The 17,728-nt window shown below is 40.8% G+C and overlaps 1 protein-coding gene across 1 annotated transcript in view; it reads right to left on the bottom strand.

The window, feature by feature from the left end:
- The window catches only part of LOC145393009 (ribosome biogenesis protein NOP53), a 69,207-nt gene that overhangs the window by 30,459 nt on the left and 21,020 nt on the right, over positions 1 to 17,728 (bottom strand). Inside the window, exon 6 of the mRNA XM_080267328.1 lies at positions 4,073 to 4,299. Coding sequence (XP_080123454.1) covers positions 4,073 to 4,299 — 227 coding nt within the window. The remainder of the gene's footprint in view (positions 1 to 4,072; positions 4,300 to 17,728) is intronic.

The raw sequence follows: 17,728 nt of genomic DNA, 5'->3' as shown, positions 1-17,728 counted from the left end.
GGAAAGACGAGAGGAAGGAGTAGTGGCAAAGAGAGTGGAAAGGTCAGAAGAGGATGAGAAAAAGGCAGAGTATAAGAGAGAAGTGGAGGAACGATTGGGCAAATATGAATTGGAGCAGATGGGAGACGTGGAAGGTGTGTGTAGGATTTTTACAGAAGAAATATGTGCAGCATGTGATGTGGTGCGTGGAAGGAAGAGAAGACGGAGGAGGGTGCAAGGAACAGCGTGGTGGACTGAAGAGGTGAAACAGGCTGTGGCACAAAAGAAGAAAGCATACAATGAATGGATGAGAAATAGGGGCGTGGAAGAAGTTGAGAGGCAGAAGAGAGAGTTATATGTAGAAAGAAAGAGAGAGGTGAAAAGATTAGTAAGAGAAAGTAAGAAGAGAGTGGATGAGGAATTTGGAAGGAATTTGAGTGTAAAGTGGAGGGACTGTAAGAAAATGTTCTGGAAAGAGGTGAAAAGAGTAAGACAGGGTGGAAGTGAAGTTAGCAGGGGAGTGAAAGATAAAAATGGTAGATTACTAGTGGAGAAGGGAGAAAAAGTGAGCAGATGGAGAGAACACTTTAAGGAAGTGTTGAACGTAGAGGATGGAAGTAATGCGAGTATAAGTGGCTGGGGAATGGCTGGGAAAAGGAGGGAAGTGAGAAGACAGGAAGAAATCAGTAGGATAGAAGTTGTGGAAGCAATGAAGAAAGTTAAATCAGGGAAAGCCCCAGGAATTGATGGAGTGTGTGGTGAAATGCTGAAGCATGGGGGAGAGATAGTAGTAGAATGGATGTGGAAGATGTGCAGATTGGCCTGGGAGGAAGGTAGAGTCCCGGAGGATTGGAAGTCAGGTATAATTATTCCCTTGTACAAAGGAAAAGGGGAAAAAGAAGTGTGTGGTAATCATAGGGGCATTTGTCTTCTTAGTATAATAGGAAAAGTGTATGGTAGGATACTTATTGACAGAGTTAGAGAAAGAACAGAGAAATTAGTTGGAGAAGAACAGGGAGGCTTTAGGAAGGGAAGAGGTTGTGTAGATCAGATATTCATTCTTAGATCATTAGTGGAAAAGTTTCTAGAGAAGGGAAAGAAGTTGTATGCTGCTTTCATGGATTTGGAGAAAGCATATGACAGGGTGGATAGACAAGGATTGTGGAAAGTGTTAAGAATATATGGAGTAGATGGGAAGTTGTTGAATGCTGTGAAGAGTATGTACGATGGTGCGAAGGCTGCAGCGCGTGTGGATGGTGAACTAAATGAATTTTTCTCTTTAAAAGTTGGGTTGAAACAGGGATGTGTCATGTCTCCATGGTTGTTCAATCTGTACATGGATGGGGTAATAAAAGAGGTACAAGGTAGGGTACTGGATGTTGGAGTGACCCTGGTGAGGGAGGATAGTGTTTGGAAACTCCCTGTACTGTTGTTTGCAGATGATACTGTGTTGTTAAGTGAAGATGAAGGGGAGCTGCAAGGCTTGGTGGATGAGTTTGGGAGAGTGTGTAAGAAACGGAATCTAAAGGTGAATGTAGGGAAGAGTAAAGTGATGGTCTTTGAGAGAGGTGAAGTCAGTGAATGTACAGCAAGGTTGGATGGTGAGGAATTGGAAGATGTGAGTACGTTTAAGTACTTGGGTAGTGTGATGAGTAAGGATGGAGGTTTGGAGGGTGAAGTGCTTGAAAGGGTACAGCAGGGAAGAAAGATTGCTGGTTCTTTGAAAGCAGTGATAAGAAACAGGGAAGTGAGCATGGAAGTGAAAAAGTTACTACATGACAGTATTGTGATACCAACTCTAACGTATGGAAGTGAAACTTGGACGTTGTTGGAAGGACACAAGTCAAGAGTGAGAGCAGTGGAAATGAGTTATTTAAGAGGAGCCTGTGGAGTCACATGGAGAGACAGGCTGATGAATGAGAATATAAAGGAGCGTTGTGGTGTTGATGTGGATGTGATAGGAAGCGTTATGAGGAACACACTTAAGTGGTTTGGCCATGTGGAGAGGATGGAGGGTGAAAGACTGACGAAGAGAGTGTATGTGAGTGAGGTGGAGAGGGGAAGAGGGAGGGGGAGGCCGAGGATGAAATGGAGGGATGGGGTGGAGAGGTATATGAGAGAGGGGTGTGTGAGTTGGGAGCAGGGCAGTGAAATGGCGGGGGACAGGGCGACTTGGAGGCGATTTGTTTGTGGCCACCCCAAACGGGATTGAGGCGTCTGGCAATAGATAGATAGATAGATAGACATTTCTATTTACATTCTCTATTTTATTTACATTATTTACATTTCTATTTTATCTACACTGTGTTATGCACTGTCACTTGCAGTAACTTATAAAACTATTTTCTACTGTTCACTTATATTTACATTCACTGCTTTCACTTACTGTTTACACATTATTTACATTTCCACTTGCACTGTTTTACTCACCAGAAAGATCGTAGTCACTGTCTATCATTTTCATTGACAAATTAGCCAGTTGACGTTCCACAGCAGTCACTTAACTCTTTACCCCTTTCCACACGAGGTTTAGTAAAGGGTAGAGGTCACAAGGCCCTTTGCATGGGGCTAAAAAGCGGCGGAATTGGACAGGCGCGAATCCGACATGGTTTCACCTTGAAAGACGACAGTAAACTGAATACAGTGTGGTGGCCTAGCCGCCTAGGGGGAGTGCAATGCTGCCAATGTCAGCGTGGTGACAGCTGCAAATATATACACTATGAAATGATTGGCAGGAAATCTAGACAATACATAATAAATTAGGTAGTTCCAGGTGAATGTAAATATCACTTAGGCTTCTCCCTTCCTTTCTTATACAGTATATATTTTTATTATGGGACTAGATTATACGGCATTTTTCAAGGGGAAAAAAAGAGCGAAAATTAGCGAGCAAGTGCACGTGAGGTGTTGTCCGGCGATAATTAGCCAATTCCAGGTGTATGGCACTCTCACTTACCTTATTTCTTTTTTGTATATATTATTTGGTATAAGAATAGGGCATAGGGCTTATTTCAATGGATGAAATCAGTGGAAAATTCCAGGGAAGATTTACTTAGCGTAGCACGGCCGGGCAGGCGAGAGGAGAGGGTAATGGAGGGGAGGTAGGGAGGGGAGTCAAGAACGGGGAGAAATGGCTAAAGTGTCAACAATGGATGGGAGTACAGATGAGATTAGGAGTGCTGACTAGTGTTGGACACTGACAGTACTGATAGATGATACAAGGCACCACTTGAAAGACCGGGCGAATTCAAAATAACACAGAATCACAAAAGTGACACCCCGCGGTATGATCCCTTGCTCCCAAGTGTCATGAAAGTGATGCCCCGCGGTTAAGGGGTTAACAAACAGTGCAGTGTGTGATATTAAATGAAGTGAAAACTTTTTTGTGTGACAAATTGAAACCTGTGACTTGGAAATTGTGTCTACAATATGTATATAGCCTCCTAGCCACTTGACTGAGCCAAGGTGGTCACCCAGTGTTTGCCTGTGCCGTCCGTGATCCTCTGCCTTTTGTTCTACATGGTACATGAATGGCCACTGAAACACCACTGCTACTACCAAATAACAGTGCAAGTGCACTGCAAATGGTGCAATGTGCAACTCTGAGTGAAGTGATAACTTTGTGTGTGAAATACTGCCTAAATGTTTTTTTTTTTTTTTTTTTTTTTTTTTTTTTTGGTCAAGGGTCCTCTCCCTATCCCCATTAAGTCCAAGTTATACAGACCTTGCTATACAATACTTCATTATACGATGGGTTTTCACATGACATAACCCCACAGTACAGTGAGTCACAGCTGTATTTTTCACTCTCAATATAGGCTTTTTTCCCTTCTTCTTATTCTTCTTCAGACTCCGTTTAGTATATCCACCCCACACATCTCTCTCTCACTTAAACCTTCACATCCCACCAAGGTATTCCTTTCTTACTTGTTGGCAGCTTTGTAACACCACAAACAGCTTTAGCATTCCTAACCAAACACTCCCTGTAATAGCTCTACAAACTTCTAAATCCTATTATCTCCTACTCACTGTTCCCTATTCCTTCACTACATTTTGTTAATATCTACCAAGCACTAATCAGAATCCTTTTTACCTTCATATTTTCCTCTTCTTCCTCATCCTCATCCTCGCCAGCCCTTGGTAGACCTTCTGACATTTCACTGAGATAGGTTTCTTCAGTGGGAGCTTTGTCTTTAGAGGGGAAATAATCTGTTAACTGACGTTTCACCCAGATCTCACCCTTCTTTTTACGTTTTTCCTGGTTTATGGCACGTCCGAGGAGTTGTTGGTGATCTTCATACGTGGGGTTATACGATTGGCCTGAAAATTAAACAAAAATAATGATCTAATTCAGGGTGGAGGATACAAACACACAATTCATTCTTATCAACAATATGATACTCTGCTGATGATGCTCTGACACTAAATAAAATACAGTAATGTATAATTTCTACTAAGAACTTAAAAAATAAACTATATAAAGTACTACACTCAACAGAATTCAACCAAGCAAATGCTTGGATTCAATCTCATTGGGCCATCACCCACTAATTTACACTAAGTGATAAGCAAAAAAAATTTCCAGGAACCTGGGAAACCATTTACTATGCTATGTGGTAACCTTGCATCTATTCCCTGGGATACAGAAGAAAGAATTTGCCCTCCATATTCCCTGTAGGTTTGGGCAAAAACAAGTGGGTGGCAGAGATTAGCGGTCTCCCCTACGCCTCCAGTCTCCTCACTCACTCACTCAATCACACACACACACACACACGAGACAAGTAGGAGAGAGGGAGGGTGGAGGGATGGGGAGAGAGAGATAACCTGGGCTGGGGGAGGGAGACATGCCTGGCAGAGCTGAGTGTGGCAGGGGATGGAGGAGGGATGGGGGGGGGGGAAGGGCCAAGAGATACTCGTACACCACCACAAACGCATCCAGATGCGCTCGTTTCAAACCTAGGAAGGGGTCGAACGTTCACTAGTGAATCGGCAGCCATTCAGTTTGTGAGAATGTTCCCCCATTTCTTTTGTTCGGTCTAGCAGATCATCGATTAGCAATGTGCTGGATCTCAAGGTGTGCCTGTATAGGAAGGGCATAGCCCAGTGAATCGTTCCTTGTAGGGTCAGCCTATCAGTGTACACAAGTTCAACTCAGGTGTCATAATAACACGGGCTTCTCGCATTTGTAGCATTTATTTCCCGAGTAATTACACTGTCTGCTTCACTACTCCAGAGCTACATTAACTTCACAGGGCCACAAGCAAAACTAAACTTAAAGTCCTCTATTCTTTCCCCCATCATTTTATAACCTTCCTTGTCTCTCCAACATTATAGGATGTGCTCCTAGCAACAACATTTTTTGATGTCGGAGACATCCAAAATATTCCAGAGCATTCACACATTACATAGAATTCTTAATGCTTTATCATACAAACCACAATTTAATTATATAATTTAACAAACAATCATCCAAGTACAACAATAGAGAGAGAAAAAGAATAAAAATTAATGCACAATTTTACAAAATATCTTTCCTCACAGCAGCATGCTATCTAACAACTCTAACTAGCAACTACAAATGCAAGAATCATCGAGAATTTTCCAGTATCACCCAGCTGGCACTCCTTCTTAACACTAACCCCTTTCTTGCCTTTTGTCGTCCCGACAAAACTACACAATACTTACAAACATGATCCTTCATTCAAACAAAACATTTAATTATACACAAAACTGTCCTTCAACTTATCAGGTCTTCTCCTATGCTGCTTCCGACAACATCCCTGCTCCTCCGCACAATTTGCTCATCCTGGAATGACTTGGTCCTCTTCGTGATTCACTTCTTCCCAAGGGAACTGTCACCATCCTCTCGTGCTTCAGCTCCTTCATCCTCCTCAACATCATCAGCTGTGGGTGTGCACAATTCTTTGAAGACATCCCAACTGTACTGTCCTGGCCCATGGTACTACCAGGGATGATTCATGTGTACCACTTTTGGGCGAGACTTCCTGCCTCCCAGAATCTGGTACAGTATGTTACATCTGACAGGTGGTCCATCACAGTGTAAGGACCATCCCACGGGCTAAGCAACTTCGGTGACTGTCCCTTTCTCCGCTGAGGATTGTATAGCCAAACTCTGTCACCATCCTTGAAGCTCACCTCACTTGCCTTGGCATCATGCTTGTGCTTCATCACATCACCTGAAAACTTCAGAGCTCCTCCAACTTGTTGATGTACCTCAGCCAGTCTTTCCTGGAGATGCTTCATATGGCTGGAGGTGTCTGTAGGCAGCTCTTCACCAGGTGGTCTTCCCATTAATAGATCAACTGGCAATCACAACTTGTGGCCAGCATCAGTTTTGCAGGGGTGTAGCTGGTAGGCTCGTGGGATGCAGACCAATATGTCATTAGCAACGCAGGTAATTTCTGGTCCCATTCCATCTGTCCCTCTACACAGTACTTGGCCAGTTCTTGTCCCTGGGTCCAGTTGCATTTATCAACCATCCCATCTGACTGTGGCCTCAGTGGAGTCATCTTGGTCTTCTTGAACTCCAGTAACCTGCAGCACTCACAGAACACAGCAGATTTGAAGTTTCTATCCTGATCTTATTGTAGCCCTGGTAGCATCCCAAAACGAATGAAGAATTGGTCAATCAACACTTGACCAACAGTTGCAGCTTTCTGATCAGGGATGGCATAGGCTTCTGGCCACTTTGTGAAGCAGCCTATAGTAACACATATAATATCGGTTTCCTCTTTCAGTGAGTGGCAGAGGTCCAGCAATGTCCACTGCAACTCTTTCCATCGGTTCACCCACTTGGTACAGCTGAAAATGAGCACAACCACGTTTCTTGGGTCCCTTCTTGGCACAGCATAGATTACAGGCCCGACACCACTGAACATCCTTACGCATGCCAATCCAATAGAACCTCTGTCGCAGCCAACTCAAAGAGTTTTCTTCACTCCCAGATGCCCACTAGTGATCCAGTTATGAGACTCTTCTAAGTCCTCAGATCTATTTTTTTGGGAACCACCAGTTGCCAATGCTTACTGAGGCCATCAGGTGTCTCCCACTGACACTCTAATACCATAGTCTGTTGTTCAAACGAAGAAGGTACCAATGACTCCAGTAGCTCTTGGTCACAGGGCTGAACCTGGAAACCACTTCCCAAAATGGTTGCACTGTACTCTGCTGCAGCCACTCTAGCAATGGTTGTAAATCTGCATCCTCCATGTGCATCCTCTTCAGGTCTTCTTCAGTTGACACTGGCCCTGTCACTGCAGTACAGCAGCATTTCTTGCTAGAATTTCCTTTTCTACAACACTCCTTGCAAACTGGGTCACATGGTTGACAATTCAGGCTGTCAGCATTGCCATGAACTCAGCTAGGAGAGTGCTGTAACTCATAGTTGTGCTGGTCCAGCTTCCCGAGACGGTGTGCCAGTTATCCTCCTGCAGCCTTCTTCTTCTTCTTTTTCCTCAATGGACAATCACAACTGACATGTTCCACCTCTCATGTCCAACACCTCTTGTGGCAATTGCAGATTTTCTTGCACTTTTCTGTTCTTGCTCCTTCTTCCATTTGCAACATTCCTCCTCCTTGTGTCCTGGCCTCCAGCAGAACCAGCAACCTCCTCTGATTTTCTCCTGTTCCCCCTTCCACTTGTAGCAGTCCCCTTTCCTATGTCCTGGCTTCTCACAATACCAGTGACTTAATTCAAATTTCTCTCCTTCATGTACCTGCCCCTTTCTTGCCTCGAATCCTGCACTATGTCCTGCCTGCAAACTAGATGTATTGGACCTGATGAAGGACTTGAACTCCAGAGGACGTACAGGACCTAATGTAGGACTCAAACTCCATAGCCCTGGCAAATGCTTCTTGGTTGTGCCTGTTTCACTTTCATCTCTGACTATCAAGAGCATCAATGTCCCTCAGAAGAACAGCCAACTGGTTAGGTGCTGCTCCAGGGTACGCTTTGTGTGACATACTCTTCAGGTCAGGAGCAAGCTGCTGAAGAGATCTGCCTTGAGCTCGTTCGAGAGTTCGAAATCTTGCTCTGTAAACCTCAGTCTGGTACATGGTCCCACATCTGCGCTCCACCACTTCTACTAGGGACTGATAACTGTTCCTCTCCTCCACTGACATCTTACCAAGAATCTCCACTGCAGCACCCTTGAGGCTAGGAGCAAGCTCTGCCTATCATTCTAATCATTCTGATCATCAAGTAACTAAAACTGCACATGTTAAACTTCCCAAGATACTTTACCATCAAATTCCAGAGGTTTCTTTTTAATTAGACTTCCATTATAGCCATGCACTGCACTGGTTTGGAGTCTATAACTGGGGCATCATAATTAAGTCCAGGATGTAAAACTTCTACATTCTGATTATTCAACCTTGTAAAGCTACCTTAAGATGCTTGAGATTCATCAAGATTCACCATACACTGTCCACTTTTTTCATATGCTTCCTGTACACCAACCCGAGGCTCAGCAGCACAAGAATTCTCTACAGCCTCAATTCCATCCATCCATCCATCATCCAATCTTACATTGCTCCATGAGAAGCATAGAAGCCCAGGACTAGGCAGTTGGTGCCGACATTTAAGATGACAGTGACCAGCCTCACTCATCCCTGAGAGGCATTACATGAGCAATCAACCCCAACCATCCCTTGGATATAAACCTTCACCGGCTCAATCCGACTGGAGTGCAATAATTACCCACTAAACCACCAGGCGCCAAAATTTGGTTGTACTGTATGGTTACCACCCAGCATAGTAAATGGCTTCTTGGTGTACAGAAAACCATTTGGCTTGTCACTCTGTGTAGAGTCACCCACAGGTAGAAGGAAGAGGAAAGAATGAAGGAATGAAAGACAGAAGAGGGAGTGTAAAGTCACCCATAGGCAGAAGGACAAGGAAGGAATGAAGGAAAGAAAGACAAAAGAGGATGGAAGGAAAGAAGGATGGAGAAGAGGAAAGGGTAGACATCTGAGAGCATCACTACATCGAGTGAGTGGATGGTGAGCACTCCAATTCTCTCACTAATTATCTTCAGCTGGTCATATACATGCTGTCTGCACTCGATGACATTATTGCTTGCCTCATGTGTCTGCTGCTGTAGCTCAGCATATACTTCCTCCTTCAACTGTTGCTGTTCTTCCTTCATTTCCCCCAGGAAAGCATCAAGCTGTCCCTGCATCCTCAGTTGCAATTCCTTCTGTTGTTCCTGTGATGCCTCTTGAAGACGTTCATATCGTTCTTTCTGTTCTTCACTTTGTGCTTGCAGTTGTTCACTTTGTATTTGTAGCTGTTCTCTGAGTTCTTCCTGTCATTCACTTTGTGCTTGTCATTGTTCACCGAGTTCTTTCCATCTATCACTTTGTGCCTGTAGTTGTTCTTTGAGTTTGTTCCTGAGCTCTTCCTGTCCTTCACTTTGAGCTTGTAGAAGCTTCATGCTTGCAGGCAGAGATGCCTCCTCCTACCTAGTCTGACTTCCTGTCTGTATACCTTCCAGCTCCATGTCAAAGATCAGACTCACTCCATTATTATTCTATCCCACTCCTGACACCACTTGTTATGTCCATGTCCCACACTGCCACAGGTTCCAACAGCAGTTCAGCATAGGAAGAACATAGCCCAGTGAATCATTCTCTGTAGGGTCAGCATTTAAGTGTACACAAGATCAACTCAAGCGGCGTAATAACACAGGCTTCTCGTGTCCGTAGTATTCATTTTCCAAGTAATAACACTGTCTGCTTCACAACTCCAGGGCTACATTAACTTCACAAGGCCAGAAGTGAAACTTAATTTAAACTCCTCTATTTTCTTCCACATCCTTTTCAACCTTCCTTGCTTCTCCACCATTCTAGGATGTGCTCCTAGCAACAACATTTTTTGATGTCGGAGACATCCAGAATATCCTAGAGCTTTCTTACATTATGTAGCACTCTAAATGCTTTATCATACAAACTGAAATTAAACTGCATAATTTAACAAACAATCATCCAAATAAAGCATTAACCTATACAGAAAGAGAATAAAATTTAATGCATAACATTACAAAATACCATACCTCCACTCACAACAGCGGGTTATCTGGCAAATCTGACTAGCAACTACAAATGTGAAAATCATCGGAATTTTCCAGTACCACCCAGCTAGCACTCCTGCTTCTCAACAACATCATGATTAAAACAGCATTCCATGAAATAATGCACGAATTACTAAGTTCAGTGTACACCAATAACATACATAGGTAGTATTGTGTACTGTAGTGGCCCACATTGCACAACAAAAATATGTCAGGCTTTTCTTGATGTTAGGACAACTTAGTGCTGAATGTCTCTGGCTGAAGATAGCAACGCTATTTGGTCACAGTGTCTCCCGACATGCCAAATATTTACTCTGAAGTTACACTCATATCTGTGCATCATTTACAGATAGCAACACTTTTTGGTCACAGTGTCTCCCGCCATGCTAAATATTTATTCTGAAGTTACACTCAAATTTGTCCATCTCTTGCACACAGATACACTAGTAGCTTATATACGATCATCCATACATACACATCATTAACAGATGTTCACACTGTTCAATTTACCATGTCTCTCTTTCTCTCTCTCTCTCCATCTATCTCTCACATACACACAAGCTTAGCTCAATTCCTGTATACACAAACAGGTAAACAACACACACACACACACACACACTAGATGCGACAGTGAGAGGACGTGCCTGGCATCACTCCACAACGGGTCAATCTCGGCCCTCAAATGCCTATACCTAAAAAGTATCTTTATATGAGTCAAGCTCAGTACTAGGTCCAACTAAACAGCGTTCTAATATAAAAGAGGAAGTTTAAGAAAAAGTGGTGTTCCAATAACACAATACAATGAAGTAGGCAGTAGTGCCAAAACAAGCAAATCAGCTGTTTCAGTGTTGACTGTTTAGTCTGTGATGTAGAGGAATGCAAAACTGTATGTAGAAGCTTTGTGTTAGTACCAGATGATGACCACCATCTTTAGCAAATCAACTTTGGAAGGAGTTAAGAAAAGGGGCAAAGGTAGAAAGCAGGATGAAGATTTCTACCACGAACTGGTGGATATGGAGATGCATAATGAGCTGGTGGAACAAGTATACAGATTAGAGAAGACATTTCAGAGTGAAATAGATGAAATTAAAAAGCAGTTGCACATGCAGAAGGAAGAAAATGAAAATTTAGTAAAGGAGATTAATAATAAAGACACAAAAATAGATGAATTATCAGTTGAGGTGGGTACACTTAGAATGAAGATTAGTGAAATGGCAAGCACAGTTGTCAACCATGAGAGTAATATGGACGAGTTCAGAAATGATACAGAGACATTAAGGCAGGCAAGCATTCTGATAGATCATAGCAATGAAATTGAGAAGATAACCCAGGTAAATGAAGCAATGCAAAGCTGCAAAAATGATGTGGAAACCACATATGCTGAAATGGTGAAAGTAAAGAAAGACTTAGAAACAAGAGTTGAAGAAAAGAGCATTAAAGAAAATAATCCAAAACAATCTAAAATTGGTCAAAGATTCAGCAGACATCAACAAATCTATAGTAATCACTGGTATGCAGGAGGAAGAAATAAAAAACAAGATTTTGAGACATAAATGAGATGGGAAATGTAATGAACATATTGAAGGAAGTGTCGGAGGAAATCTGTAGTAAAGACAGAGGAACACAAAAGACTAAGGAAATATGACAGAAATAAATCAAGGCCCCTGAAAGTAACCTTCCAGAGTGTAAACACTGTGGAGGAAATACTGAAAAATGCAAACTTAAGGAAAAAGGGGACTTCAAAAAATATGGATAAAAAGATGACTAACTCAAGAGGAACTTGGATTACTAAATGAGAAGAGGGAGGCAAGAACAAAGAATGAGGGAAGATCAGACGAAGAGAAGAACACATTTTTTTTTACAAAGTAATTGGATTGCAGGTTCGAAAGTGGTACATAAACAGGAGGGAATAAAAAGGAGAAAGGTAGTAGACCCAAGCCATGACAAGTATGTAAACAAGATGATTGAGTTGATGTACTCTAATGTAGATGGAATAGTATCTAAATTACCAGAGATGAATGATTATATCAAAGGAACCACATATTGTTTGCCTAACTGAAATAAAATTAACACCAAGGATATCAAACGATACACTAAACCTAGAGGAATACAATATATGGAGAAGAGATAGGAACTTAAAAAAGAGGAGGAGGAATTATAATATATACAAACAAAATTCTGCAAGTCAAGGAAATAGAACTAGATGTACCTTCACAGGTAGAACTGATCACAGCAGAGATTAGTACGTCTGAAGGGAAAGTAACTGTGACAAATTAATACATGCCACCCAGATCAAACATTTGGGAAAAAGGCGAATATGAAGACCTGGCAGAGAAAACAATTCAAAGTTTAAGAGCATTACTACATAGAATGGAGGAGAAATCTGAAAGAATTATACTAACTGGAGATTTCAATACAAATATAAATTGGAATACTCTAGATATAAAAAACAAGGAAAGCTGTTGGGACCAAAAGCTCCTGGACCTTGTGCAAGAGTTTTTCCTAACAACATGTAAAAGCAAGCACCAGAAAAAGAGGACCTGACATACCATCAGTACTAGATCTTATATTTACTAGGCAAGAAAATGATACTGACAATATAATGTATCACCCTTCATTCGGCAAAAGTGACCACGCAGTATTAAATTACAACTTCAGGATTGCATATGACATAGTTAATAGTAATGAAAGTTACAAAAAAAAGTCTTAACTACAAAAAGGGCAACTATCTTGACGTAAAGAAATACTTCTTAGAAATAGATTGGGAAAAAGAGCTTAGAGGACAAGATTAAAATGTTATATATAGAAAATTCTGTGAACTTTATGACATAGGAGTCCAGAAGTACATCCCACAGCAAAAAGAAGCAGAAAAAAAAAAATAAAGAAGTGGTTTAATACAGAATGTAAAAATCAAAAGAAAAAAGAAATTTGTTGTGGAACTGATTAAAAAGACAATAGTGAAAGGGCATGCAACAACTATAAACAGGCAAGAAACGATTATACAAGAATAAGGAGGGAAGCCCAAAAACAGTTTGAGAAGGACGTTGTAAATAAAAGTAGTGATCAACTGAAGCAATTTTACAGCTAAATCCAAAGCAAAACCAAAGTAAAAGATCAAATACAATCCATTACAGATGAGGGAATCACCTACTCACAAGAGAAGGATATTTGTGAAGCACTAAATAAGAATTTCCAGTTTTTACAGAAGAAAATAATTTTGAGAGGGATTATACAAAACATGCATGCCCACACATAGCCTACCAGATATACAAATATCAGAAAAAGAAATACAGGAGGAGTTAAGTAAATTAAACAAAGGAAAAGCAAATGGTCCTGATGAAATTTCACGTTGAGTGTTACATGAATGTGCAAAGGAGTTACGTAAAGCATTATCTTTAATTTTCAAAGAATCATTGGGACAAGGTAAACTACCTGATATTTGGAAGAAAGCAAACATTGTTCCCTTATTCAAGAAATGGAATAGACAAAATCCACTCAACTACCGACCAGTAACACCAACCAGTGTTGTAAGCAAGGTATTAGAAAAGCTGATAAGAAAAGTTTGGGTAAATCATCTAGAGGAGCACAATATGATAACAGAAAGACAGTTTGGTTTCAGAAAGGGAAAATCATGTGTTACTAATTTGTTGAGCTACTATGACAGTAACAGAAACATTACAGAACAGAGAAGGATGGGTGGACAGTGTCTATTTAGATTTCAAGAAACATTTGACAGAGTACCACACCAAAGACGTTTATGGAAACTATACCATCAAGGAGGAATCTGAGGCAAACTGTATTGTTGGAAGCAAGATTTTCTCCAAAAAAAAAAAAAAAAAAAAAAAAAAAAAGAGAGAGAGAGAAAGAGAGAGAGAAAGAGAGATGAGAACAGTACTAAGGGGAAAGTACTCATCATGGAGGGAACTGACTAGCGGAGTTCCACAGGGCTCAGTGCCGGCATCAATTATGTTTTTAGTGCATATAAATGATATAGACAGTAATATTGGAAATGAAAGCTATCTAAATATGTTTGCTGATGATCCAAAAATACAAAGGAGAATTACTAACACAGACTCTTGTAAAAAGCTACAAGAAGAATTTAATAAACTTCATGAATGGAGCAATACATGGCAAATGGAATTCAATATGGACAAGTGTCATGTAATCAAGCTTGGTAAAAATGGAAAAAGACCTGATTGGGATTATAAGTTAGGAAGTAAAACCCTACACACATCAGAAAACGAGAAGGACCTAGGTGTGATTATCAATAACAGACTATCTCTAGCTGACCACATCAGTGAGAAGGTACAGAACATGTATACACTGCTTGCAAATATGAGAATAGAATTCACATACATAAATGAAGACATGCTAAGAAAGATAATAACATCATTTATCAGTGGAGTATGCATCAGCATTCTGAAGTCCTCATCTCAAAAAACATGTAGATAAGTGCTCATGGGCCCTTCGGGCCCCTCGCACTTGCTCCAGCGGAGGGCTCTCGCATTTATGTGCTGTTCTAGTGTAACGCTGTCACTTGGATATTTTGCAGCTAACCAATTGATTGTGTTATCTGAAGCTTCAGGAATGGAAACCGAGTTGTTCGAAAGAAAGTCCGAAATACTTTAGTTCTACCTGTGGGCAAAAAATTCTACGGAGATCCTAAGCCAGGCGCCAGGAGTGGAGTTTTTTTTGTCAAAATGTGATCGCTCTTTAAATATAGTAAAAGTTTTTCAATCGTGATGGAACCAAGTTTCTTCACAACAGTGAATTTTTTGCAATTTCTGTGCCAATTTTGGTGCGATTTGAATGTGTAGCTTCGGCTGCCCAAAATACACACACACACACAGACACACGGCTATTGCTTTAGTATATTAGATTGAAAAAGTTCAAAGGGTCACTACAAGATGGACACCAAGCTTAAGGGATCTAAGCTAAAAAGAAAGACTAGAAAAACTGAATCTGCCTATACTACAGGATAGAAGGAAAAAAGGAGACATGATTATGCTATATAACTGTATATCAGGGAAGGAGAAAATAGACATAAATGATTACATAACCTATGGGGATGCATCAGCAAGAGGACACTGCAAAAAACTGCATAAAAAGAGAAGCGATAAAGACATAAGGAAATTTAGTTTCCCAAATAGGGCAACTGACCACTGAAATGCACTACTGAATGAAATAGTGTGTGTCAAAACAATTCATAAATTTAAGGATATGTATGATAAAAATGGTTTAAGACACGGGACAGTATGAGCTTGACTCATTCCTGTAATGATACAATTAGGTAAGAACACACACACACACACACACACACACACACACACACACACACACACACACACACACACACACACACACACACACACACACAGGTCGCTGAAGAAATGGAGCTCTTCCTGGATCGTGGGGAATAATCGCTGAATCAGCAACGAAAAGGAGACCAGCCTATTTGTGATTATGTGAATGAGTGCGTGAGTGGTGGTCCCATTGGACAGTAGTTATAAAAAAAAAAATGCGGTTTTGGTCATAAAAAGTGCAATATATAGTGGAAATAGAAAGTCTCCATATGGTTGCAACATGGCGGAAAGGGACGGTGCTTTGTTTACATCTGGCGAGAGGGATTTCGTGGGCTTTTCCGAAGATGATGTGGGAAATGGTAGTACTAAACTGAACCAAACAAGAATAGCAGGAGTAGAGGAAACAGCGGAGAGGAATGTCGAGGAGTTAAAAAAGGTATGGGGAGTAATCTGAGTGTTACAGGAACGGACCATAGAGCAGGAAAGAGATAAAAAATCTACGGAATAAACTGGAAGAAGTTTGTACACACAGTGATGAACAAGAAAGAGTGGTCACAATTAAAAGTGAGTAATGAATCTGCCTCTAATGAAGTAAAACAGCTTAAGAGGGAGAATAAGAGGTTGGAAGAAGAAAGGGACAGGATGAAAAGCAAACTAGATGAGTATGAATCCAAATCAAGGATGCAAGATGAGCACATTAAAGAAATCAAGGAGCAACAAAGGGGTGGAAGAAAATTCAGGAAGAAGGAAATGTAAATTTGAAAGAGAATAAACAACAACAAAGCAAGGAAAAGATGCAGAAGGAAGTGGTTAGGGTACGGAGAAGTAGCGAATCTTTAGTCAGGGATGCAGCAGATAAGAAAAACTGTGTAATAATTTCAGGAGTAAAGGAAAAACGTATGAAAGTAAGATCAGAAAGAGAAGAATTGAGTAAGGTTAAAGAAATAATATCAGTAGTTATGGAGGGAAACAACGAAGCTCAAGACGAGACTGAAGAAGTGTTTATGTTAGGAGAGTACAAGGAAGGAGAGGTGAGGCCACTGAAGGTAAAGTTTAAGTCCCAGGCAACAGTAAACGAAATTATCATTAGAACATGGAAATTATCGGACAAGGAAGGGTTAAAAAAATGTTTGGATAAGGAGAGATGCAAATGATGAAGAAAGAGCTAAAATAAAGGAGTTAGTAGTGGAAGCAAAGGCAAAAAAATGAACAGAGAATGGAGGAAGAGAAGACAGTGTTTTACTGGAGAGTTATGGATCAGAAATTGAGGAAGTGGTACTGACGGAGAGAAAGAAAAGGGTATAAAAAACATAAAAAATAATTTGAGGGTGGTATATACTAATGCTGATGGCTTAATATCGGCAAAGCTAGAAATTAACGATTTCTTGAGGGTACATGAACCTGATGTTGTGTGCTTTATAAAGAGCAAGTTAAGAGAAGATATTTATGTTCATATGGGAGATGGTAAATACAAACTGTGGAGAAGAGACAAAAAAAACAAAAAACAGGAGGAGGAGTGATGATAGCAGTGAAGAACAACATAAATGTAGATATCGTGGAAATGGGAGAAGGCAGGGCTGAAGTGATACCTATGAAATTAGAAACTGGAGAGAATAGCAAGAGAGAGATGGCGGTAGTGTATGTTCCCCCTAAGACAAGAGTGTGGAATGATGATGAATACCAGATGTTGTCAGACATGGCTAGTTATTTGCAGAAAATATTGAGAAAAGCAGCAATATAATTTTGATGGGTGACTAACTATAAAGAGGTGAACTGGGAGGAATGGGACTCAGGAGGCAGCGAAGATTCGTGGGGCACTATATCATTAAATATAACAATGAACAATGTGATGACGCAATGGGTCAAAGAAGAGACACGGTTCCAAGGTGAGGACACACCAGCAAGATTAGACTTACTGTTTACCAAAGAACCTGATGTAACAGAATCTTTGAAATATTTGTCTCCTATGGGAAAGAGTGATCATGTGGTCACTGAGTTCCAGATGATAACAGGGAATGTGGAGCCAAGAGACGAGCTTTATAAGCAGGGAAGATACAACTTTGGGAAAGCCATTTTACAGGACTGAGAAAATTTTTCAAAAATGCAGATTGGAGAAAATTCAGAGAAACAAGAGAGATACAGAGGAAGTGGGATATCTTTCTAGACCTCTATAATTCGGGAGTGGAAAAATTTGTACCAAGCGTATGGGGGAAAGAAAACAAGAAAAAGGAGTAGTTTAATAGAAGGTGTATCATAGCAAAAAGAGAGAGACACAGCGTGGAACAACTGGAGAAAGAGAGGTAACAGCAGAAAAAAGGAAGAATATAAAAGAACTAGAAATCAATACACAAGAAT

Source organism: Coenobita brevimanus, chromosome 23, assembly GCF_032717465.1.
Source record: "Coenobita brevimanus isolate Jiangsu-jjx chromosome 23, ASM3271746v2, whole genome shotgun sequence".
Taxonomy (NCBI): Eukaryota; Metazoa; Arthropoda; class Malacostraca; order Decapoda; family Coenobitidae; genus Coenobita; species Coenobita brevimanus.
The sequence above is the reverse complement of the archived record's forward strand: the minus strand, read 5'-3'. Positions and strand labels throughout refer to the sequence as shown.